The sequence below is a fragment of the Lepidochelys kempii genome, chromosome 15, assembly GCF_965140265.1.
Source record: "Lepidochelys kempii isolate rLepKem1 chromosome 15, rLepKem1.hap2, whole genome shotgun sequence".
Classification (NCBI taxonomy): Eukaryota; Metazoa; Chordata; order Testudines; family Cheloniidae; genus Lepidochelys; species Lepidochelys kempii.
Window position 1 is genome coordinate 14,607,888 of NC_133270.1, and position 25,562 is coordinate 14,633,449.

Sequence of the window (25,562 nt, forward strand, 5' to 3'; positions counted from 1 at the left end):
CACCCCAAACCCTGCTTTGCCTCCAGCATTTATAAGGGTGTTAAATAGATTTTAAAAAAAGTGTTTTTAGTTTATAAGGGGGGTTTCACTCAGAGACTTGGTACGTGAAAGGGGTCACCAGTAAAAAAGTTGAGAGCCACTGAAATAACCCCTTTCATTTACATCTACAGACCCTTTAAACGGAGTACTTGTGGCACCTTAGAGACTAACAAATTTGAGCATAAGCTTTCGTGAGCTACAGCTCACTTCATCGGAATGTAGCTCAAATAAATTTGTTTTTCTCTAAGATGCCACAAGTACTCCTTTTCTTTTTGCGACTACAGACTAACATGGCTGCTACTTTGAAACCTTTAAATTAAGGTTCTCTGGCTTAGATGCTTGCACTGAAATTTTTGCCATAGCAGCATGGTAGGAGCTTTATTCCCTGCAATTGTTTCAGTTCCTTAAAGTACCATAGCTCTTGCTAGAGAAAAACAAATTTTTATATACCTGCCAAGGTCTAAATTAGGCTATAGTTAGGTTTAAGTCCGTTACTAGTTGAAAATCTTACAGGTTTTTGGTACTTGTTTAAAAAGTAGAATTCTTCTCTCCATCTCCCTTCCCCCCATGATCTACACTGGTTACCTACATTTCATCTGATATTTATGCCAATAGTAAGTTAATGGGAAACTATCCTAAACAAAGTATGATTATAGCAACTATCTATATTTGGTTTTCAAATCTTCTTTCCTTCCTCCCACTGCTAAAGCAAAGCCAAAAACCATGACATCCTACAAACAGCAATTGTCACAATCAATACACCATATGAACCTGGGGTCCCACTCTAAAGCCTTTCTCCACACAAGTAATCCTGATGAGGTCAGTATCATTGCTCTCCTGAGCTAGCCAAGTCACATATGGACCAGTGACAGAAAACACTTTTATATTATAGTATATCTGAATTTTCTAAAAAACTTAGTTCTAGGATTCAGTGTTTGTGATGGCTTTCACTGAAAAGTGAGATCTGGTTTGTTCACCACCCTAGAATTGATCCAGTAACAGCTGATGGCAAGACTTCTTTATAGGAGAATATTAGAGCAGATAACTTGGAGACACTCTTCAATAAGGCACTAGTTTCCTCTTCAAGTTCCTGATGAGCAACTGAAAGCATATTTTATTAACCTATACCAATTTTCTGTAAGTGGGATATACAAGTTAGAGCAGTGGTTGTGCAACACCAGAGTGCTAGAATGGGGGGGGGGGGGAAGACACCTACAGTACCCTTATCAGCAAGGTTGTGAATTTGAGCTTGCCTATACCATTAGCCATCTTAAACAGCCCTTTATGAGAAATGCAGCTATTGATGGTTTGAATGCTTAAAGTCTATTACTTTCAGCCTTTCCAAATATGGCTGCTAGTTTCACATGCAGGTGTAGGGCTTTCCTACTCTAACATGCTCCTGTTTTGAAGGAGGCAGTTGTGTGCCTTGTGTTCTGTTCTTGAATACTGGAGTGTGTAGAAGTGATGGGGAGGCAGTTCTCGAAGATACACTGAATGATTTACAGCAGAGGATCGTTTACTAGTTCTTTTGGTAGCTTCCAGGGGTTGAGTTTCTCCTATACTTAGCTCTGCTTAGTTTACATCGCTCCACTTTTGGGAAAGGCCCCACAAAAGACTACAGTCCAGTATTAAGCTAGGCTACAGTACAACTGAAGTACAGTAAAAGGATGCAAGTCTAGGCTGGGCACTTCATGAAGCCCATGACTAAGTTCGTTCCCAAGATGTGAATGGATAAACAAATGCATCTAAAATGTATATAGCTGAGACCCCAGACGAATAAAAAGTTTAGGGCATTGTGTTCATAGCATAAAAGTTAGTTTCACCTGGAACTTGCAAGACACTCTGCAAATGGTAGAAGAACTGCCTGATACTTTTATTTTCCTCATTCACTCCTCAGAATATCTATAGGGGGAAAGTACAGTGTAAGTATTTAGTCCAAAGTGCTCTGGACCTACTACAGTGCAGGTAATGTAGAGGGGAGGGCAGTGATCAAAGGCCTAGTCTAGCTTTGACAGTTGACGTTTTGGTACCATCACTGTTGGTAGATGCAACTCCCCCTGCCAAAAAAATAATCAAGACTACAACCACAGTGTACACCAGTTTTACATTTATAATTGGACTTTTATAATATTCATGATTAGCACAAAGTTCATAACCATAAATTATACATTGTTATCTAATTTCAGTACATAAAACGTTAATGATATATGTATTTGAAGAGTGGCACAAAGGAATACAGCTCTGTTGGCATTCTCAAAGAAAAAGGTGAACGGTGGATGTGCCATTTATACTACAGCACAGCAAAACCAAGATTTGCCAAACCCTATCAGATCAGATGACACTGCTTCTAGTTGCCAGTCAGGGTCAGGAATTTGAGTCAGCCCAAGATGGTGGAGCAGAAAACCTTAATTCCAGCATCAGAGTTAATAAAGGCGCAAAACCAGGATTATATCCCTTTCCACTACCTCAAATATTTTAGCACTATATCCCTCCCCATCCTGACACTGCACTCTTTGAATCATTGTTACCTTAGCATATGCTCATAGTACTTTGGCAGCCCACGGACACACATTCCTGCTCCGTTTAACTTGCCATACATATAGCTGAGATTTCCTTTTGTACCATTTAATGTCAAATGAGTAACATGCTCTCCCACCTTGTTAAAGAAAAAAGCATCTGGGAAGTTTGCTTGCTCTCCGGTATGATCAGATTTATTCTCTTTCAGTAATTAAGACTCAAACCTACCCCAGAAGGTACAGAACAGGCTCAATCTACCCCCCCACCCCCAAGAACTTTCTGCAAAAAATTTCCCCCATGTTCCTCCAAACAATTTGCAGAGTACTTTAAGAAATATTCCATAGCCCATTCTCCTTTTTGCATACAACATCGCAAACGAAATGGGGTAGTCAGATTTAAGCAAACTTCTAACAGTCCACCAGTAAGATGCTGCTGAACTCAATTCTGAACATCCATGCTACCTACTTAGTAGCTTCAGCTACAGTACTTTAAAGCTTTAACGACTTGGTGCCAGGTGATTCCCCAGCACAACCACTGCTGGCAATGGGTTTGCAGCAAGGAACATGCACTCCCTCTTCCCCCTGGCCCCAAGTAGTTATTGCTGTATTTGGAGTTTTAGATAAATAGTGTCTCGACTTCAGCCAAGAGTCTTGCAACATAATTAACAAAAGCTGCCTTTGGAGGTTGAAATGTAACTGGACAATAGCAATAAATAATGGTAACAGGTATCCTCTGGAAATCTTCTCACTGAGTGGGACAGCAAGTATTCAACCAACCGAGGGGTCATCTGTGCCTTTAGGACCATTGTAAACTTCTCCAAGAAGTTAGCAGGACAGGAAGGGAGAAAAACAGACTGTAGATCTGTCAAAGAGCTAGTTACATATTGAAACCATAAACAGGTGGCTGGGTGAATCCTGGAGCTGTGTATCCATATGGGAAGTTGGCCTGGGGAGGTACTGCGCTGGGGCCTGCTGTTAACATTAGCTGCTGGCCTGGAAAGGGAAGAAGGAGTTTGTTTAAAGAAAGCTTTGCAAATGCCTGGAATAAAAAAAAAGATGAGGTGGTGTTAAACTGCCCAGACTTTAGAATGGCTATATAGCTGGTTAACAAGCATATTTGTATTCTAACAAACAAGATGGAAGAACCTAAACTATACCTCCTCCATGGAGGAGAGGACACAATGATGTGAAAACAGGCCATTAGCTTTTCTTGCCAGACAGATTTAGAGCAATTCACAGTACCTAGAGCTTGGTGAAATTCTGACTAAGACTTCAAGCCCCCAACGCCCACCCCCACCAAAATAAAAAAACCTTAATGACACCAAAACATGTCATGAATGTGTGTCCATTTAGAAAAAGCCTACAAGAATTTATAAAAACCAAACACAGAAAGTGTCGTTTCAACATTTCAGAAGGAAATGTTGAGAAATGGAAAAACCAAAAGTTTCAAAATTTGCTTTTTAAAATAAAAAATGTTTAAAATGCTCAAAATCAGAACAAAGCATCTTGTTTTGGGTCAAAGTGTTAGACCCAAAGAGAATTTTGGGTTTTTGAAATCGCCAATGTAATGAAAAATACATTATCTGCCCATCAATGCCAGTGTAAGGTGAGGTAGGAGGTGTGGGTGGGAAATTAAGGGTATCAATTTAGTTTGAAACAGCTACACAGCCTCCCAATAATACAGATTGATTCCTTGAAACACAAAAAACAATTTATATTGTTGGACTCATGCATGGTCAAATTTTTGACCAAAGCAATTCAAGCTATTGAATTTTCAGCAGCTTGTGTACGTGTACCACCACAGATTGCAAATGCATCTTCTGAACGCCAATAGCGCACATGCCTCATGCAGATAAATCAACTCAGTGATAACCTTTCTATTGGAGAGTGGACCACAGAGCTTTCCCTGCCTCAGAGCTGCTTCAAGTCAGTGCTAGTGAGCAGAATCTACCTTGTGACAAGAACAACCTATGAAGCAGCCTTCTGCAGAGTCCATTCTGAAAGAGACCCTCCATTTACCTGCTCAACACAAGGTCTTTCTTGACCAGGCCATTTAAAAAAAATCCATTCACTGTTTGGAAGTCTGCCTTTCCACTTGACAAATCAATCTCTTTGAAAGGTATCAGACAGGAAGTACAAGGAAGAATTAGTTTCTTCTGGAAATCCAGAGGAGAGACTCTGGGAGCCCAAAAGCCATGTGTATTTGCATTCACCCAATGGCTCCTTCTCCCTTCCCCCACCACTGAAAGACTTGGGATTTATGCTTTGTCTAAAGGAGTGGTATGGTAAAGGGTGGAATAAGCCAAGTTGGATTGTTTCAGCTAAAGTACTGCTACTCATTCAAGTGTTTAAACTTTAAGTGTTGCACAAAACTTTCCAGCATATTAAGTACAACTAGACAGTTATCCAGGATAAGGGCTCCAAGTAGTGTTCCCTAGCAGGGAGAAGACAAACTGCTTCAAGTTGACTGGAGACGGAGAATATCCATATTACAGATAGGCCACAGGAAAGTGACAAAAGCCCAGCATGAGGAGACCTAACTGTTAATATCTTGCTAGCAATAAAATAAAAATAAGACACCAAGTCTTTCACCTACCAAATACTATTGGAGTGGGTTCAGCTACTTGTTCCTCTTCTTTCCTTAGGCTTTCAGAAGCATCAAGTTTATCCACCTATGTTATAAAGTGAACAGGAGAGGCGTATGAAGGCCTTGCCTAAGTTATGTGCCACCTCTTAGTGGTAGGTCTCATACCAAATGCTTCAAGTCTTAAAGGGTTGCCCTTGCAAATCTTATTTTGAAGCCATTAGAACATACTTGTGTGTTCCAAGTTGTCCATGGGGTCTAAAACCCAAAAGGAGGGGAGACTAATTCTGAAATAAGCATCAATATTTGCTTAGCTAAATACAACAAAGTCCACTATCTGAAGTACAGGTGTAATGCTTAGTAGCACTTGCAGGACACAACATTATCAATGGATGGAGAGCAACACAAGCTGCCAATTTCCATTTCAGAGCTTCAGTGTCAAGTCTGCAGGAAGAACTCTCTGGCAGACAGCTGCTGACTAACCACATCTTCAATTAGAAATTCTGAAAACACACGCCTACAGTATGCTTGCCTCTGGAAACAATATATCATGAAACATGGTTTGACTAATCAATGCTGTATCTTATGTAAAGTGAATAGATCTAGTACAGCAAATAAGCTCTGTTCACAATTTATTGGCACACCAGATAACTTTTAGGAATAGGCTACAGAGCCAATATTATAGGTATATTGCTTTAAAATATTCTCACTAATTTAGAGGTAGTTTATTTTCTTTTAGATGGCAGTGCAATCTCCTAGGACTTCAATGGGAAGACAGTTTGATGTGGTCTTACAGGGGGAACTGGCTGAAGCTACAGGTACAGCACAAAGTCTTTATTTTGCTCTATACACACCTAGTTTAGTCTTTGATATCTTAGACAGCCACGGCTTACCACCACAATAAAACTACTAGCACTAAAATCCCTAGCTATGAATTCTAGGGGGGTGGGGGGGGAGGAAGGAGAGGAGTTCCTAGTAGCAGGTCCTCTGCTCTGGAACTCCTTTTTATCCGATAGATTCATTTACATGTGCTACAACAAGGAAGCATGTCTGGAATGGCCTGGTCAGCTAGCACCCATGCCCCCCCAAATTTGATGCCTACTGAAGTATCACACCTTCAGAGTTGCCAACTTGGGACTGAAAAAATAGGACCTTTGTTAAATAAGATGGATGCTTATAACTTTTTAAGTGCAATCCACAGCATAACTAACATCTATCCAGAAATAGTGGATACTACTCCCTCTAGAGGGAAGCAACAGTATTCAGCCTATGTGATAGGAAGTACAGAATTTATCAAATTTAAGTAAAGGAAGCCCATTTTCTAATTCCACAAACTAAATTAGTTTCACTGCACATCAGACTCACCATGCACATTTCACTTTTTTTTTGGGGGGGGGGGGGTGAGAGTCTAGCATTTAGTAGATAATGGTCACCTGTAAATCCAGCCAGCAGTTTAAAGTTACTATTTAAACCTCATTTTTTATTTGAGAAATCCACTGCCCCACTCTTACATGCAAGTGTCTTAGACCTAGTTTTATTTGAAGCTATTGTGCTGAAATCCTGAAGATTTTGCATACAAAAGATCAGTCCAAAGCAGCTTCTGAGCATGCAGACAAGAGTCTCTGCTGGGAAGCTTTGTCCTGCCAAGTCAGGGGCCATCACTTCTCTAAAGAGATCATACTACTTTGTATGGTAAGCTGCTAGACTTGTTTACATGTAGCCTGAGTAAAGCAGAACACTTGGGAATCAGTTATCTAGATATTTCCTCCCTCTTCACAACTGATCTTGCAGCATAGTAAACCAGAAGGTCACAGGATTCCTATAATGGGCTATCTACAACAAAAAAATAAGAATGTAGTACATCAGACCGGAGTTAAGGATGGACTCATGGCAAAAAATTTTTTTGAATCATTAGCCCAAATGCTTATTAACAGTGTTCAGTGATTAGTTTTCCCCAGCTGAAAGTGAGCTAAGTCTGGCTGGATTCCCAAGTTGCATGTGAGAAGCTGTCTTTCTACAGCATTAGAAGTTAATAGGAAACAGACAAAAAGATTATGCTGCTCTTCTGGCAGAAGCTACAACTAGGTTCCAGTAAGAATCCTAGGATTATATATTAAGGGACACAAATGAACACAAAGTTTAAAATCAGACTGTCACCTTATTAAACAGCCCATCAACCTGCAAGAAAGTTCAGAAGGGAATACTTATCAAGTGAGTATTAAAAAAACAAATCTGAAGCAAAAAAGCCACAATCAAAACATTGGGACAATAAAGGCAAGAGATATTTAGAGCTCAGAAAATCATTTAGTCACTATTTTACAGTGCACAAGTTACGTACATGGATTAGATATTACATCTTACTTACAATTGCAGACAGCTTATTTTGCCAGGTTACTTGGTAATTAAACAGCATACACAGACTTACCATATATATAACTTGCATTTATCATGTAAATGGCATGTCTTAAACCACAGCAACTCCACCAGTATATAGTATTTGCCATGTACTTAAATCATGAATTTCCATGCATGGACAGTATTTGCACATTTGTGCACTGTAAAGTAAAACGTTACCCATGTTAAGAAGGTAGAAAAGTGACTTCCACCTTGTGTTGATGTGGAGCCATGTATCTCCTCAGTATCTACAGGAAAGTAGCACTTATTTTCTTCTAGCTTTACATTTGTGATAAGTCAGTTTTGTTTCACTCTGTGGGATTTAGCAACTCCATATTTGCAGACAGATAGCTATGACTACTACGGGCAAGATCCCCCTGCCTCCCCAGTATAGCTCTATTGAAGTGGTGCAACTATGATTTACATCAGCTGAGGCTCTTGCCCCAAGGAGATAAAGCCTGAAGTTGCATCCATGTTGACAGTGGCTCCTTCCCCTCTGGACATGTCACACAAACATGACCCAAACTACTGAAATGTCTCAGTAACACTGATGCTACAATTTCAGCAGAATGCAGAAAGCTTACAAGATTGGCAATGAAAGTTAAATATGAATCCACTGTGTATATATTAGCCTGAAACATTCTGTAGACTCTTTAGTTGTAGACCTATGGGACTATGTAGATGTATTCCCATAGTTCCTGATGTGGGAGGGCTTCAGAAGGCTAGCTACTTCACGAAGTACTACCCCACTATTCCCATGAAGAGAACTAGTTAGGTCTCAGGCAAGATGACTGTGGCATCCTAAAATTAAGTTGGTAGGAGGCAGAGGCATGGTAAGAGACATCACATTTTGAAAGTTCTTGAGCCTAGGTTTTAAGAAAAAAAACTAACCCTTGTAGTTTTATGTAAAAGCTGGAAGGCAAAAGTAAATGGTTGGAACACCACAGAGAAATAGACTGCCCTTGTATTCAAGAAAACAGCATGCACAGAATTAGCCCTTTTTGCTCGGAGTCTCAATTCACAGTTCCTAGAAGGATAGATAGCAGCTAGAGAAACAGTTCAGTTTAGTCTTATCAATTAAGAGTTATAGCCTCAAAGCATCAGGTTTAATTCTGATTGGTTATTATGTACTATGTAGCATGATCACTGAGGTGTGCTGAAGTTTATGTACCTCCACCTCAAACTGGTCTTTCTAGAACAGAGTTCAGTATCTCAACAATCCATGAACATGGTCTTACCTAGCTCAGTTTGGACAATGCTAAAACGTGCAAGAAACTAGTACAAAGCACTTTTTTTTTTCCCCCCCACAAAGTAGTGAGTCTTTCAACAGAAGCAATACTCACTTTGGTAAGGTACTCCCTCATCACCTGGATGAAATAAGGCATTGCAAAGTCCATGATGTTATGCCTCCATGCCAGCTCAAGGACCACATCCGGGTGCAGCAAGTCATAGCATGCAAAGAGAGAGGCTGCAAAACACTCCTGTTTGCCTTCCTCCAGGAACCACTGGAGCAGCTTCTCTGCCAGCTCTGCATCTTTGGATTCTGCAGCATACTGCATGGCATCCTACAAGTGAAATGCCACATACACTTTAAGAGTTACCACCTGGCCACCTCAAAACTATTCCACACACACCCCCCTCAGCAAATTCTGCAGACAGGTTTCCCCAAGTGAGGTAGTTTGCAGCCTTTGGCATTCTCCTGCCTTAAGATCAGCCAAAGGCTAATGTAATTGGTTTCCAAGTGAGTATTTTTAAATTCAGGCCACTGGTTCTGTGCACTAGTAGTCAATGCCTGCAGTATTGATCATTGACTGATGTCAGTTAAACTAAAGCAGTGGCTCAACCTTTCCAGACTACTGTACTCCTTTCAGGAGGCTGTTTTCTGAGATGTGAGGGTAAGTGCTTGCTTACAAAATCAAAAACCAGAAGTCACACACTATTACTGAAAAATAGCTTATTTTCTCATATTATAAAATATGATTGAATATATACACACACACCAGACCCTCGCTAGAATGTGGGATATGGGATCCATGCCAAGTACTGCGTTATAGCAGGGATAGTGTTAAAATTAAATTACTGTACACAGTAAATGTCACATCCATAAAGTATAGAAAGCCTTAGAAAATAAACTCCTACTTGAAGGAAACAGTAAATGAGAAAAAAATCTGCTTTAGAGATTTAAAGGAGACATTACAATAAACTAGTCTAGTTCTTAAAGTCAGAGAGTTGCTTTTGTTTCTTGCTGCTGTGCTGCTTCCACTTAGTGGACTGCAAAAGACTATGTAGCTGCATAATTTTTTTATAGGCTCAACGTCTTGCCTCTTGAACCATCTCAAAGCAGTCTAAGCCAGCTACAGTCGCAGTTGACATTGGAACGCCTACTTCATCTTCCTCCTCTTCTTCCACAGCAAAGGCCAATTCTTCAGCTTTTGGACTGTTTAGTCATACTGCCTGAAGAATTTGGTCATCCATTAGTCTTTCAGCAACGGGACAAAAGTCTTCTGCTTCATCATAGCCTCTTATCCAGGACTCTATATTGAGACAGAACAGTTACCCTGAGCCCAGACAGTTGCTGGCACAGCTCCTGCATCCACCCACTCCATGTCTGTTCTTCCAACTTCCTCCTCTATAAACCCCTTGTCAGACTGATCTGCTTTCTTCATTTTATTCCAGGAGCAGGTGGCCAAACAACTCAGTCCCACCATCCAAGAGCGGTTTACTGTTTCAGTGTGTAATAAATTCCAGGAACCACCAATGTAAAAGTCTTCTATAGTCAACTTCAGAAAAAAGTGAGACAACTCACTATCATTTGTCATACCAAGTTCTGTTGATAGTGTTGCTTAAAAATGGCAACAACACCTTGATCAAGCAGCTAGATTTTGGAAGTAGTGTTTTTAGGTAACTATTCAACCCAGATTCTACCATCACGGGTTCCGAGTCTTTCAGCCGGAGGATGTGCTGGACAGTTGTCAAGCAAAAGACTGGCCTTTTCTTCTAAGCGTTTTTCCTGCAAATGCTTTTGCACAGAAGGGACAAATTTGGTGAAGAACCATTGTTCAAAAATATCTTTTGGTCATCCAGGAATTTTTGGAGTTCTTGTACGAAAACAGCAGGCAATTCATTTACATGATGAAAGCACCGAGGCATGCAAGACGTTCCAATGCACAATGGTTTTAATTTATGCTTTCCTGTTGCATTCATGCAAAATAAAGTAAGGTGATCTTTTGCCTGTTTATACCCTTCTTACGTTCACCTGTTCTGACAGGCAGGGTTTTATCGGGCTACATTTTATAATAAATTCCTGTTTTGTCTGCATTGTAAACTTGTTCCTCTGAGTAACCCTCTGCCTGTACAACTTCCTGACCTTTGCAAGGTACAACTGCACGGCATCAGCATCAGAGCATTTTTCTCCCAAAATGGCAATCCGAGAGATTGTGTCTTCTCTGAAATCTCCATAGCCAACCTACACTTGCCTTAAAATTGCTGAATTCACCAGTAAGTTCCCGGTCGAATTTTTCCACTTGCATCTCTATAAACAGAGCAGACCAGAGATCGGAATGCCTTTCTGCTGTTCTTGCACAAGCCACATGTACATTGGCATCATTTGCTAAACAGGCTCATTTTCTTTGAAGGACATACTCTTCATCCAGGTTATGAATGTAAGTTTTAAGCTGGTTAGCATTCTTTAGCTGTGATATTGGCATTAACGAGTCCACCTTTCATGGATGGCTAATCTTTGTCTGGGTTTCACCATTTCTAAGTCATTCAATGATGATGTCCCATTTCTCCTGCACTGAGTAAGCCTTCCTTTTGCCTGACATTGTCATCTTTCTAAAGACAAATACTGTACCTGTAAATTTTTATTACATTACATTTGTATGGAGTTCCCGGCCTACAGCAGTCTACACTACTGCGCGGGGTCAATCTAAGATACGCAACTTCAGCTAAGTTAATAGCTGATGCTCTCCCATCAGAACAAGGAGCACATGCGCAGTCGGAGTATTAGAGTCGACAGGAGAGTGCTCAGCAGTCGATTCATTGCATCTATACTCGTATTGTATGGCACTTAAATATGGGATCCATGTCCATGACTGCATTATATCCAAATTTGTGTTCTATTGACAAGCATTCTAGCGAGGGTCCAGTGTATTGAACTTATTTTCCAGTGTATAGTATACTGAGTAGCATAAACAAGTCATTCTGTATGAAATTTTAGTTTGTACTGACTTTTCTAGTAGCCTGTTGCAAAACTAGGCAAAAAATATCTAAATGAGTTGATGTACCCCTCGAAGATCTCTGCGTACCCCCAGGATTACATGTACCCCTGGTTGAGAGCCACTGAACTAAAGCATTTACAGGAGAACCCAGAATGGCCAGCACAGCTTCATGTACAAGATGCCAGGTAGTCCATGATTATACAAAAGCATTAGATGGTCATGGAGATGCTCCATTCTACCTGGCATAGGATCAGAGAATATGCTTATAGACCATAGATTAGCAAGAGAGTTATCAGTATCCATTTTAAAAATCAGATTGTTTGTCAACTTGACTTTTCATCAGTTAATGGGATTTATAATAATAAATACTGGTTTCTGGCATTAAAGGAAGCAAGTCAGATGAGATTAAGACACTTCCTCCAAGAACTAAAAATGAGGTTGTGATGTTGCACTCTATAGGATTTTATAGAAATATGCTAATGAGTGAATAGAACGTAACTGAAATATGCTTCAGGCAAAAATTTATAATCTACTGACTGTGGTCATCCTATTTGCATAGGATGTATCATTCTTGTATCTGAAACTAGAAATATGAAGTAACTGAGGTTCTATTGTAATTATGCAAAGTGTGGGCCATTAATGCTGGTTTGGAATCTTGATGGCTCCTGTCAACTAGGACAATTGGTTGCAAGTAAACAGCCATTTACAAGCCTTCCTGTGAGTCAGGCCAGGAAGAATGAAGGCTTGGGGGTGCTTGGTACCGGAATCCATCTTCAACCTGGTGCTTTTCCATTTAAAAGGAGGGGTGGGGACAGAGACAAAACTCCTGCCTTGTGCCAAAGCTATATAAAGGGAGTGGAACAGAAAAAGGAGGCTCCAGTCATGAGAAATCCCCTAGTTACCACCTGAGCTGGAGCTAAAAAACTACCAGTGGAAAGGATTGGGCCTGGACTAGGAAGGAGTCTAGTCTGAAAGCAGCTTATTTGAACATCTGAGGGTGAGATTTTATCTGTAATCAGTTTCTTATTGTGTTTTATTTTGCTTGGTAACTTACTTGGAACCACTTAAATCCTACTTTTTATATTTAGCAAAAGTGATTTTATTAACTAACCCAGAGTAGGTAATACATACCTGGGGGAGCAAATAGCTGTGTATCTCTGTATCTGTGTTCTAGAGGATGGACAATTTATGAGTTTACCCTGTATAAGCTTTATACAGAGAAATACATTTGGGGTTTGGATCCCACTGGGAGCTGGGTGTCTGGGTGCTGGAGACAGGAGCACTTCAGCTGTTTTCAGTTAAGTCTGCAGCTTTGGGGCATGTGGTTCAGACCCTGGGTCTGTGTTGGAGCAGACTGGTGTCTGGTTCGACAAGGCATGGTTCTGGAGGCCCAAACTGGCAGAGAAAACTGGCTCAGAGGTAGTCTCATCACATCAAGTGCAGATCCAAGGGGGTTTCTGTGATTGAACCAGTCACAGAGGTCTCTGTCCTAGACAGATTGTGTATGGGTGCGAGTAAGGTGTTTTAAAAAAGCAGTAAGCTTTAGTTTCTGGCATCTGAGTGCAGTCTTTGTACTGACATTTTAAAATAGGGATGATGCCAATATGCAAAGTCACTATTAGAGAGTCTTCAACACAAAAATCAGAAGTGGCTTAGTCTAACCTGTCATTATGGTTGGTAGGTTTACAGGGCCTTCAAGTGCTTCCCTCTACAATGTCCTGCCCCAAAGAGGTTGGCAAAGGCAGAGCCATTAGTTCCATCTTGGGTTCAAGTCTCAGAAGACAAAGGTGTGTTCAGACTTGTGCATATGAGACAAACTAGTGTTTTTTGCTTCAGGTACATACAGTGCTTGTGCTGTACCTCCACTTAATATAACCATCCACATCACATACTGTTTTGTACTTAAGTTTTAATGGCGGCTAGAGCCTCAGTAATGGCACACTGATTCAACTACATCAGGGCTCCCCATCTGAAGTATAATTTTACAAGATTTTTTTTTGGTAAACACAGAAAGTGTACTCCTGTCAAGTGAGCATCCTAATCAGCACTAGTTTGTTACAAGATAACCACCTATGAAAAAAAGTCAGGTGTGTGAAAAGGAATTTAGTTTTATTGACATGGCCTCTTAGATTAGTTCTAATCCTAAATTTGTAGGAATTTTGCAAAGGCAGGTGCAATCCATGCTACAGTGACAGTGCAGAAAGCTCACTGCTGCTTAGTTTGGAGGTGCCTTTTAGAATAACCTCTTCCATACCATTAAAAAAGGGAAATGTTCAATGTTAACTGACCTTGTAGAGACGATCCTTCTTACAGAGCTCCACACTCTGTTTCCAACGATTATTACCCTTGTACAAGTAGGCTGCGATACGCCTAAATTCAATCAACTCATGTTTCTCCAAGCGCTGAGCTAGTGTGATGTTATCAAAGTTATCATATGCATCAATAGATGCTCTCAACCCCTATTAGAGAAAAATTCTGTTAGCTATCAGAACAGCAAGTGTTTGACCACCACTGGAGAAACAACAACAAAAAAAAACTAGAGAAGTATGGCTAGCATGAATTAACTTCGGTTTTGGGGGCTGCTAGTTCTAGGTTACTACAGTATGGACATGGCTGCATTCTAGCTGTTCAGATTAGAAAATTTCTAAAGAGAGGCATTTGCTCCAAAGGAGTCAGTCCCCCAAGCTTAAAGAAAGCCATGATGCTGGTTTTGCCTAAAGGGATTACTGAAGTACAGAAAAACTGATACAAGTGTTAAGTGTCCCATTAGCAGTGGACAAGTTACGCAGACTTAAGTAACTGGTCTGTCTCCCTAGTCCACTTGACACAGAAGCCTGCAACCTGTCACATACACAAGGTGTTTTCTTTTTAACTAGACCCCCATACAGCAGCACACACATAGTGTGCCAAGATGTAACAACTCTATTCTAATGCTGTCTAGAGAGAAGTAACTTTAGAAGGAATCTGCTATTTATGTGAGAAGTGTTGTAGGGTATTTCTACTTATCACATGTAGAGAGCATTTACCTCATCCCAACCCTTGAAATATATTTGGCCATGGCTGCTATTCCTCCAGAAGAGGTGGACTTACCCCGTCCCCTTTACATTCCAGCCAATACCTTTCAATCAAGTCAGTTTGAGACCAGGGTGAATAATTCTTACAATGTACAAAACGTGGCTGATTAACAAAGAGCAGGCATGTAAAGAGAAAGGAGAGTAAATTTGCACACAAAGGTGTTGTAGACCTGCTGTAACTCAACTGTATGGGAGACTCACCTGATAATCCTCCTCCTCTGTCAGAAGATTGTTTAGAGCCTCATTGACTCCTTTGTTGTTGTGGTTCTGGACTGAACGCAGGTAAGGCTTTACTAGAGGCAGCTGATTAACCTGGAAGCAGAATAGCAGTAAGAACATGTTAGATTAAGAGTACTGCTTTGAAGGAAATGAAATACTCTAGAGAGGCGGGCTCTCCAGTTTAGCACTAGACTGGTTTTAAGCCAGCCCAAAAAAAGTCTAGTACAGCTGCCAGTGGCTCAGATATTAGGCCAATTTTATCCTTTAATTGCTGGCATAGAAGAGCTAGACAGTCAGGATTTAAATTTACAGAAGATATTTGGACCCATTTCCCATAACCATGTGGCCTACACAGACTGTGGAACAGCCCTATTCCAAGTGATTTGATGAGCAGTAGCAGCATGCTTGCTACTGCAAGAGGCGGATACATCTTCCAGACCCCGAAGTCTTCATCTGAGGGCAAGGACAAGAATGCACTAAGAAATCCTGAGGAACACAGAGTTTAGTTTCTATACCTGATCCATTTATGACGACTATAGCTCACCTTTGAGAAAAAGCCGACTGTCCTGGTATGATCCAGCCGTGGAGATAATACGAGCAGAAGATCATTGATCAACAGAGGTTTGTAGTCCAAATAGAACTGCAGGGCTTTGTAATACAGTTCCACATTGGCCACCTGGATAGGGAAAACACTGATTTGATCAAAGGCTGCCTCTGCATCTGAAAGTTTAACTATATTGCAGGGAAACTGAAATATCAGATAAAAGTGTCAACTCTGCAAAGTCTAAATGTCAGATTTCTGTTTGAGTGCTGGCCATGTACACAACTACAATATGAAAGCAAACTTCTCACTTAGATGGCTAGTACTTGTCAGCTTCCTGCTCTACCCGATTCCAAGAATCTGTACAAGATTCAGATCCTAATGTGTGGGGGGGGTGGGGAGAGGAGCTAGGCACAGGAAGCCCAGAAGAAGAGAGCTCAGCAGCTTCCTGCTTATTTCAGGAGTTTGTTGAACAGATACAGCTAGAAGGTTCAAGTAAGATTAAAGCTCTTATCACTTCAATTTTTGCTTCGTAGTAACAATTTTCACAAAAAGTCCAGTAATTAGATCAGCTATTTACCTTAGCAATTATGTCTTTGAACTGCCCTTCTTTCCAGGCATCAGTGGGATGGTTCATCATTGTAATTATTGCATTGTCATACTCTTCATACTTGTCATAAAGGAAGACCAGTTCTCCCCAGAGATGAGCTTGTTCTGCTGCTCTGAGCACCTAGGGATAGGAAAAGGATAATTAGGAATTGCATGTTGCTCAACACTTGCCTAGATGCATAACAGTTTAATGCAGCAAGATACCTACCTTTGGAATGTTGACTCTGGACCAGAAGAGCTCCAGATGTTCCCTCATCTTCTGAGGTTTGAATTTGGAGTACAAGATGGCAAGTTCTGTGAACATTCCCATGTGAGCACGCTCCAGGCCCAAAGCTGCTTCCAAGAGGGCAATCAGTTCTTCAAAGTAGCCGCGATCCTAAGATGAAGATGGCCAATGTTATTGGTTGAACATCATCCCTTTTCAAAGATCTCTTAGCAGCACAGTAGGGGACAACATAGCAGGAACAGTGATTTGAAGTTTTAAGTTTGAGACAGGGGTTACCAAGTTGAAGTTTGAGAAGTACTGACCTTTTTACTTACTCCATTGCACAGTGAAGATGCTCTCCAGTTTAAACCCAGCTCCCTGTTTAAAATGAGCTTGTTTCACTAGTGATTAAAAAAATCCTTGAAAAGATTTGTTAAAGTACTGGGAATGACAACTGTTACCATGGCACTGTTGAGGGTAGTGTAGTTGCTGCCATCTCTGATTTTAAGGAACACAATATTAACAAATCCTGCAAAATTGGGAGCAATTATTCCCTTAGATCATTAAAACAATCTAACCTGGTAATAGCTAATCAGCTCTTCAAGCTCATCTGCATGGATTACTATGTGCAAGCCGCAGATCTGTGCTAGGCGGAACTCCTTTCCATCCACACATGCAAAGCACACCTGTAACAAAGAGAAGATTTTAGTCATACTGACATTAGACACCACATTACCCAAAATGAATCAGATAACTGCAAGACTAAAAAGGGTTCCTTCTATACATTAAATCAAAGGACACTATCAGATGTAGGACAAATAATCAAGGGGCTTGAAAGTAGAGACTGGAAGCAGTACCAATTAAAATACGCCATTAGGAGTAAGAATTATCCCATTTAAAACAAAGGTTCTAAAATGGCCATTGAGGCTTTGACTGGCAAAGTGTGGACCATATCTTGTACATATTGCTCTTGCGAAACCTCATCTCCTATTTGTGATTGCGTAACATATCAACTAAGAAGTTGGTCACATGGAAGAGTAATATTGAGAAAGCATATTTGAGTATCTTGATGTGATCTAGTAGCTGGAAGCATGGCAAACCAGCATTACATGACCAGCAAGTGCTCTGAAGGCTAGTAGTCCACAGATTTGTTTAGAAATAAGATGCCATTTCAAGTGAATATGAATGACCCCACTCTGGGAAAAGGAGCACATAGCTTTGGCAAGATGAACCACCTCTTTCCAGGTCCTGGTGCTGTTCGCTTTGCGGCCGCTGTCTACTGCTGCCTGATACTCTCCAAGATGCACCAAGGTAGATGCCAGGCGGGCAAAGTTAGATACATTGTTGTAGAGCAACTTTGCTGCATCATACATTCCCTCCTCATAGCAGCGATCTCCAACCTAGAGAGAAAACCAGAATAAACCGACTTGGACTGATAGGGGCAGGAAAGGGGAATGAGCAAACTTTGAAAGCCTGTCCTGTTTCCTTTGAGTGCACATCTGGAAATTTCTGACCTGACAAAGCTATTTGTAAAGGCCTTCCTATTTTATTAGGAACATAAGACATACCTGCTGAATGTGGGCATTGTTAGGGCCACTGACAAACTCTTCCAGTTCTGAGAGGCGGTTGGTTTTTGCCAAAGCAAAGATCAGTTCAGTCTCTACGTAGGACTCTCTGGCCTTTTTTCTGGCCATTTGCAAGAATTTAACCAGATCCTCCCAGTTATCTTAAATAGAGGAGAAAAAAAAAAGTTTCCCATTCCACTCCTTTCATTCTGAAGTATTTCCCATTGTCTAAACTATGTTCAAGAGAACAGTCAGTTAAGAAGTGAGCTACTCTGCAGAAACTGACACTGAAGAGCCATACTGCCCAGCTGGGACTAGCTGATCCCACATCCAAACAAAACTACACTAGGTACCATTCCCTGAGCTGATCATCTCTTCTGGATCATGATTACTCAAGAATGAGTTGTGTGCCATTAGTATTTATGGTTCTCATTTTATGTAGAGAGATTTGAGAATGTAAGTCAGTGAAAGCACTTACAAATGGATCCAATGCTGAAACACTGGATCTGAAGACTTCATATATATCAATCAGTATTTTTATATTAATTTTGAACTCCTTTGTTAATCTGGCTCAGTCCTCCTACCCACTGCTAATCCTTTAAAATCATTTCCCCAAGAATTTGTTACACTTGGTAAACCATATTCTCATTAACAAGCCATGCCTAACTACAGAACTGATGAGGCCTTAGCTTACTGTTTCTACTAGCTGCTTGAACAACTTCCATGTAAGCAGAGGGATCATCAGCCTTGATATAGGAGTCAATGGCTTCCTTCACCAAGTCCTTCTGGAGCTGTGCTCTGGCCAGTTGGCTCCATACAGCTGGTTCATTACATCTCTCTGCAAATTCATAGGCACGGTCCAGGTTGCCAATGTGCTCTATCAGCACCTGTGATATTGAGATAAGAACAGTTGCCAAGTATTAAGTGTGACCATCCAGTCCTTCAATCTTCAAATGCCTAGAGCTCGTCCCCACACGAGGATGAGCAACAACCACATTCTGGATTTAAAGCAGCCCTTTCAAACTCATCTATATAGGTGGTTATGTTTCAGGGTGAAAATGTCCTTGGGGCAGAGACAACACTGATTAAATTTACTCATGTAAACTCCCAAGAGATTGGTGTCTGAATTACTTCATTTGGATGCTGAATAGTTATGTTCCCTATATTCAGATTCAGGATTTGTCTCCCTTACCCCATCCCCAACTTTCAAGTGCTCAAAGAGCAGCTTTTTCCACAGAATATTTACAATATATTGCATTGGTGGTAGGTTGACTGTAGTTTTATCTACATGTACAGTTTAGACTTTTCTAGAAAGGTCTACCAGCCACTCTAGAGTTACTTACCTGTTTTTTCCCCACCTGTTCTATGAACTGTACACCCATAGTAGGAAGCATGAGCTGGTAGCCATGACTGCACCTCACCTGTATTGCAGAAGTATTAACATCAAATTTCCTGAAGATAGCAAAGGCTTCTTCATATAGCTCATTACTGATGGCTATGTTTGCAATATCTGGGGCATCATAGTTATCCAGACGATTGATATACTCCATTACACGAGTGCGATCAGCTTTAATGGCAGTCAGAATCAGAAGATTCTGCAGGTTCCTGTAAATGGGATAAGCAGGACAAAAATGATCTAGAAAAAAGTGGCATTAGGTGCTACCTACTATTTGACCTAAAAATGCCACTGTCAGGCAGTAAAGTCCTAAATTAAGGTTTTAAAGTGAGTTTCACAGAAGTCTAGTAGATTGTCTGAAGCCATCTACTGTTTCTCCTGCAATAGAAAACTGACTAGCCTGTTTTTATAGACAAAATGGAGAGAAGTACAATAAGATTTAGTTACTTGTTACAAAGGAATGCTAACTCTTATTACGCGTGAACTGATAGTGTATTAGTACACTGGCTGCACTACTTCAGTTGTATTCAAGCATTTTAATTTTATCACTTCAGTGACTGCTCACCTTCTCTAGCAGGACACATCACCTAATGCTGCAAGATCAAATTTTGCACACCCAAAAAGAGGACATCCATTTAAAGACTGTATAGAGTGCAGAGCAGTCAGCTGTTTCAGAAGTTTAGGGGACAACCTAAAAAATGTCACAAAACGCTTCAATATTTCTTCCAACAGAAGGGGTACCATCTTCCACCTACCTATGCTCGCTGAACACGGAGTTGTCCAAGACTATCTTCTCAAGAAGCTCAATTAGTTCATTGGGCAGATCAGCAGTCATGAAAGCTTTCACAGTAACAGAAACCTCTTCAGGATCTTGTGTTTCAGATAAGGCTGTCTGGACAACCTAATTTTGAAGATATTTGGAAGGAGTAGTTGAAAGGGCTTTTCTTAGTCTTAATTTAGAGATTCATAAAACAAGGTTATCAGCTCACTGAGGTAGGACACACATTAAGTCAGGAACCTCACAAGGTTCTGAAACATCAATCTAAAACACTGCAACTGTCAGAAGATTCTGGCTACCAAAGATTCCTTTTATTCTGTCAATTAGATGGCATTGAAATATTGATTCACCAGTATTATTGTGAGATACTGGGCATTTCACAACCATTTAATAAAGCATACCACCACACTAGCCTTACAGTATGAGCAGTCTCCCAGATAAGATTCAAGATTAAAATTAAGGGATAGATACAACTACTTTTACAGCTAGTATTGCATTAGAGAGACCAGACAAGTGCTAGTTATACTGGACCCGGTCTGTGATGAAAACAAACACTCTGGACACTATAGAACGGGGTGGGCAAAATATGGCCTGAATCCAGCCTGCTTAACATTTGTCTGATCCACCAGGTTCTTTTAGCAGCCCAGAGATAGCAAGGAGGCAGCTAAAGTCCTGTGGCACAGCGAGGCACTTGGGCAGGCTACCTGCCTGCTGTGGCCCCACGCTGCTCCTGGCTAGCATGTCTCTGCGCACCCCTGGCTGGGGAAGAAGGTGGGGGGGGGGAAGGCAGCTTCATGTGCTGTCCCTGTCCCTAGCACCGGTCTCACTGCAGGGGTGGTGCTTGCAGGCATGGGCAGCACCTGGATACCTGCTACCCCTTCCCCACAAAGGGTCATGCAGAGATGTGCCACAATGCCAGCAGCCAGCTGCTTCTGGGAGCAATGTGGGGCCATGGCAAGTAGCCTGCCTGAGCGCCCTGCTGGTCAGGAGTCACGTGTGACAAGTGCCTCCTGGCCAGAGCCTGCTCTTCTCACCTTCTCCCACACTACAATCCCCTACCCCAGGTCAGTACTCCCTCCTGCACCCAAACTCTGTCCCAGACCCTGCACCCTCTCCATTAATATGGTAGAAATTTGCAACCCATGACAACTTACCAAAATTCATGGAGTGGCCCCCTCAGTGAAAATTATTGCTCACCCCGGTATAGAAAAATAAGTAGACACTGAAATAGAGGGGCTAATAGGGTGTGCGCAAGGGATTCTGGAGTCATTCTGAAGTCAGAAGATACTGGATAACAGCTTTCATTTCTAATTGTAGAGCCAGTTACTTCACTGTACCTGATCAATGAGCTGTCGTCTGAATGGACTATTTTCCTCAAGGACATTTGCCCAAAGTTCTGGATCCTTTCTGCGTACCAAATAGCGAGCCTCACTCTTGAACAAGGAGTTCTCATTGCAAACCTGAAGAGAGAAAACCATCACACGTATAGTTAAGGGAACACTTACAATGAGATCCCACCCAACACAAGTTTGGCTTTTGACATTGATGAGCCATGCTCAACGGACAATAGCTTCCAAATACAACTAGTTGTTGGCCATCACTAAGTGCCACACAGACTCAAGTTCGGATTCTTTCCTAGCCTCTGATCTAAAAGGCTCTTGGCAGACAGGATCTCTTGCAAAGTTTGAGCTTTTCTTGCTTTTGTCCAATAGAAGTGTTATTGGAACTTCTCATGGTAATATTTCTATGGCTCTCTGAAGCCTTGAACTACACAGGCTTTGACAAATTTCAGACCTAGAAGGGGATTCATTTTGGAGGGAAGGAAGTTCAGTTCAGTTTTATTTTATCTGAATCCTCCACTCAGCTTCATTGTCAAGGTCTTAAGAGGAGTGTCAAGAAAACAGCACCAGAATGTTTCATTTCACACAATGTTTCCACAACTATAAGCTTCTGTTTGTGGGCTACAGTTTTGTCTAATGGAAACATTTTGTGCAGCAGCTTATCAATGATACAGCAGAGGAAGTAAATTCTCACAATGGCTTTGTATTTGACTGATTCTAACTGCAGTTTGAGTTGTGACTCAATGTACATTTTGGTTACATTTTATCAGTGCTAGCTTCAATGGACAGCAAGGTAGGTTTTGTTTTTCAAACCATTTTAATAGGAGCCTACAGTCCAATTCTTCCTTCCATTACTGCTTAAGACTAGGCTGGGTACCAAGGTTAGCACTGCCTGACTTTATGGCGTGCCTATAACACCAACTGTTATAATTAAAATGGTTCGGTGTCTGAAGTCTGACCAGAGCCTGTCATATCATGTAAATGCAGATACAGCCTGGCAACCTCCCCTCCTGTCAAGCAGATATGCGCACAGAAGTTAAAGATTACAGTTCTCATAGCAGTGATCTGCACAGTTAACAGGTGGCCAAAGTAAGATTCCCAGTTCACCCTAGGAAAGGACCTATGACAAGAGGAGAGCCTTCAATTCTTGGGGGGGAGGGGAGGGGAGGAATATCAGTTTCTGTAGTAGAAAATTTGGCTGTTGGAAGACAAAAAGCCCTTTGCGGAGCACCTGGGTTAGGAGAAAGCAAGTACCACAGAACTCACTCCCCAAGAAGGGAGCATAGAACAGTCAGTCAATCTGTCTGTCCACTTCCAAGAGTGGAACCAGGAAAACTGTTTCTAACTTAAAAAAACTTTACTGTAAGCTACTCTTGATTCAATCCATTAAGACCACCACTTTTGTGGCTATATTCTCCTTTTCACATTTCTATAAGACAGCATGCAAAGACTAGACTCAACTGCTGCAGTGGACACAACCAAGCTTTTCATGCTGAATCATTAAATTAGTGCAGTGTAACACTGATCAGAAGGGTAATCCCTTAAGGAACCACACCATGTTCCAGCAGGCAGCAATTCCAGGCTAGGACTGGTTGTGGAAGTGTGGACTATAGGGTGCTCTATATGCTGACACTACTCAGCAGTTTCCACCATAGTCTTGGCTTGTGCACTGGAACAAGTGATCAGCTGTTGATGAAGTTGAGTTTGAGGCTTATGTTGACCAGTTGGCAGAAGCAATGGGAAGAGCTGGCAAGGGATACATGGTAGAGGGAGTCCATTCCCATTTGGGATTCTGGAAACCAAGACAACCTATCCAAGGCTACTAATACTAGAATCAAATGTGTTCAGAGGCTTTTTTCCAATTGCACCTGGTACCTTCTTTCTATTACGGACTCTAAGAGTACTGTAATAGCTTTTATTCAGGGCTATTTAAACAAATCCCACATCAACTGTTCTATAAAACTTAATGTACATAATTTAGCCAAATCTTGCTAGCTTCAATGGGATTATATTTAAGGCATGTAGGACTTGGTCAGCATTAGAAAGGCTTACGCTTAAAATCTAATCAGAACATTGGTTACACCAATATTGACATTTGAAAACCCACCACCACTCAAACATTAGACTACAGCAGGTATTTGTAGATACAAAAGCAAGTTTTGCTAACCTTGATGAGTTCAAGGTCACATTGCCCTCTCTCATAAGCAACACAGGCCAAATGAGGGTCCCTTTTTTCACAGTATTTGCCTACAACACAGCTGTCATAGTATGGGTTCTCCCGGAGAAACCGCTCAGGATTATTGTTACTGTCAATGTAGATTTTAGCCAGAGCATTGTGGGTGGCAGGTTCTTCACAGCCTTCATGAATTCTAGATTCCAGCCATGGCAGCAGCAACTTAAGCCTTTTGGGGAAAATAAAGTTTGTTAAGTTTGCAGACCAAATGTGCTATTAAAGTGCTCAATTCTATTCCTTAACTTGAGAGGAGTGCCAGCAAATTTTAAGGTCAAGGTTGTCCCCCAGAAAGGCTGTGGTCCTAGTATAATCAGTCTTCTAGATCAAATCATTCTTACCATGAATGATCTACAAAATAACCCCATTTAAGATTTAAAATACCCCTAAGCTTATTATTGAGGGGCATGCAGACAGACAATTTGGAGTTTCTCTGATCCTTTTAAGGAAAAAATCTCTCCCCTCCGTCCTTTCTATAAAGACTAGGAGAAACCTAGTCATGGCTCAAATAAAGAATGCCATAAGTTACTCAAGAATGCTTGTTTAGAGTAAAATTTTAACTCAAAGCAGTGTCAGTGTACAGGTGATCTGTGCACAGTAAGTCCCTTAAAGGAGACTTCACTTTAAAAATATTGTGCTCATTTAACAAGTTGAGAGTAAGGCATGTGGAACATGCTATACATCAACTGGGAAACGGTTCCCAGCAAAGTGTGATGTTAAAGCAGCTGTACTGGGAGAGGGCAGAGTCTGAAAAGCATTGATAAGTCAGGAAGCAGCAGTTTAAACTCAGTTTAAAACAGGGGAATTAGAGCAGAAACTTGGTGGTGGGGAAGAAAAACCCCACCCTTAAAAAGCAGTAGGAAAAGAGTTTTAGCAACTGACTTTTGGGTTAATGACTACTATAACCTTCTGCTTAGGTAAAGGACAGAATTAACCAGACCACAGATATTTTCAGTAGGGCAAGACAGGAACAAAATGAATTTTGGAAGTGTTAAGAATGGCAAGGTTTAGTAGGAGGGAAGAGTGATTTAGGCTTTACATTTAAGTGATATAGTGACAGGATACTTCATGGATTACATACTTTGAGCATTATAGAAATAGTTTGTGGAAGTTTTCAGAATGAGATGATTTAGCAAATTCTTGCTTGTGATTAAGTGTCCACTGGGCTCAAAATAATATTTTTATAGCTAGTACACCCTATATGGTATTAGTTTCCTGGTCCCAGTACTTGCAGAAAAACTGCAGCAAACAAGTCCTTCAGCTGACAGACAATGCTCTGTGATGGCTTTGTAGACCTCCCTATTTGTTATTTCTTTTCTTCCCCGAATTTGGGATGCAGGACAGAAGAACCACATTGCCCCAACATTTGCAATATGTTGCCCCTTCTCCATTCCTGTTCTACTAACCTAGTCACAGTCATTGTGTATTTCATATGTGTACACACACAGCCCCTCCTCCCCCTGATCTACCCTGTATACTTCCATACAATAGCTACTGGTTTGTTCTAGTCAACCGTGTCAAAACTCAAGTCTAGACACAGGGCTGTTTCTTCTCCCATTACACAAGGCTGGGGTGATTTTCCAAGTTCCCATATTCATGAATGGGACCAAAACTCTATTCTCAGAATTTAAGACTGCCATACATGATCTGAATTAATAAATGAGATACTCTGACACCCTCTTACATGCCATACTCATGTTCTTGAAACTCCACATACAGAATTCCTTTGCTTAGTCAAGAGAACTGCCACACATTAGCGAGCTCCAAATTAATTGCTTTAAATCATTTTTACTTTGATCTTTCAAAATGGGATTGACTTAGAGCAATGGATGCAACTCCTATATATCATGGG

The 25,562-nt window shown here is 41.0% G+C and overlaps 1 protein-coding gene across 2 annotated transcripts in view; it reads right to left on the reverse strand.

The window, feature by feature from the left end:
* Positions 1–323: 323 nt before the first annotated feature.
* The window catches only part of CLTCL1 (clathrin heavy chain like 1), a 61,004-nt gene continuing 35,765 nt past the window's right edge, over positions 324–25,562 (reverse strand). The window contains exons 17-32 of one of the 2 annotated variants that reach the window (XM_073312864.1): positions 23,648–23,882; positions 21,478–21,600; positions 20,118–20,263; positions 19,388–19,571; positions 18,661–18,853; positions 17,970–18,127; positions 17,637–17,801; positions 16,980–17,087; positions 16,405–16,572; positions 16,168–16,317; positions 15,591–15,722; positions 15,029–15,139; positions 14,042–14,212; positions 8,877–9,098; positions 5,152–5,227; positions 324–3,548 (exon numbers count right to left, since the gene is read on the reverse strand). In XM_073312864.1, the coding sequence (XP_073168965.1) occupies positions 3,433–3,548; positions 5,152–5,227; positions 8,877–9,098; positions 14,042–14,212; positions 15,029–15,139; positions 15,591–15,722; positions 16,168–16,317; positions 16,405–16,572; positions 16,980–17,087; positions 17,637–17,801; positions 17,970–18,127; positions 18,661–18,853; positions 19,388–19,571; positions 20,118–20,263; positions 21,478–21,600; positions 23,648–23,882 (2,458 nt within the window). In that variant the 3' untranslated portion in view covers positions 324–3,432. Of the gene's footprint in view, positions 3,549–5,151; positions 5,228–5,299; positions 7,318–8,876; positions 9,099–14,041; positions 14,213–15,028; positions 15,140–15,590; positions 15,723–16,167; positions 16,318–16,404; positions 16,573–16,979; positions 17,088–17,636; positions 17,802–17,969; positions 18,128–18,660; positions 18,854–19,387; positions 19,572–20,117; positions 20,264–21,477; positions 21,601–23,647; positions 23,883–25,562 lie in introns of those variants that run through there. The other variant, XM_073312865.1, reaches the window with a different exon arrangement.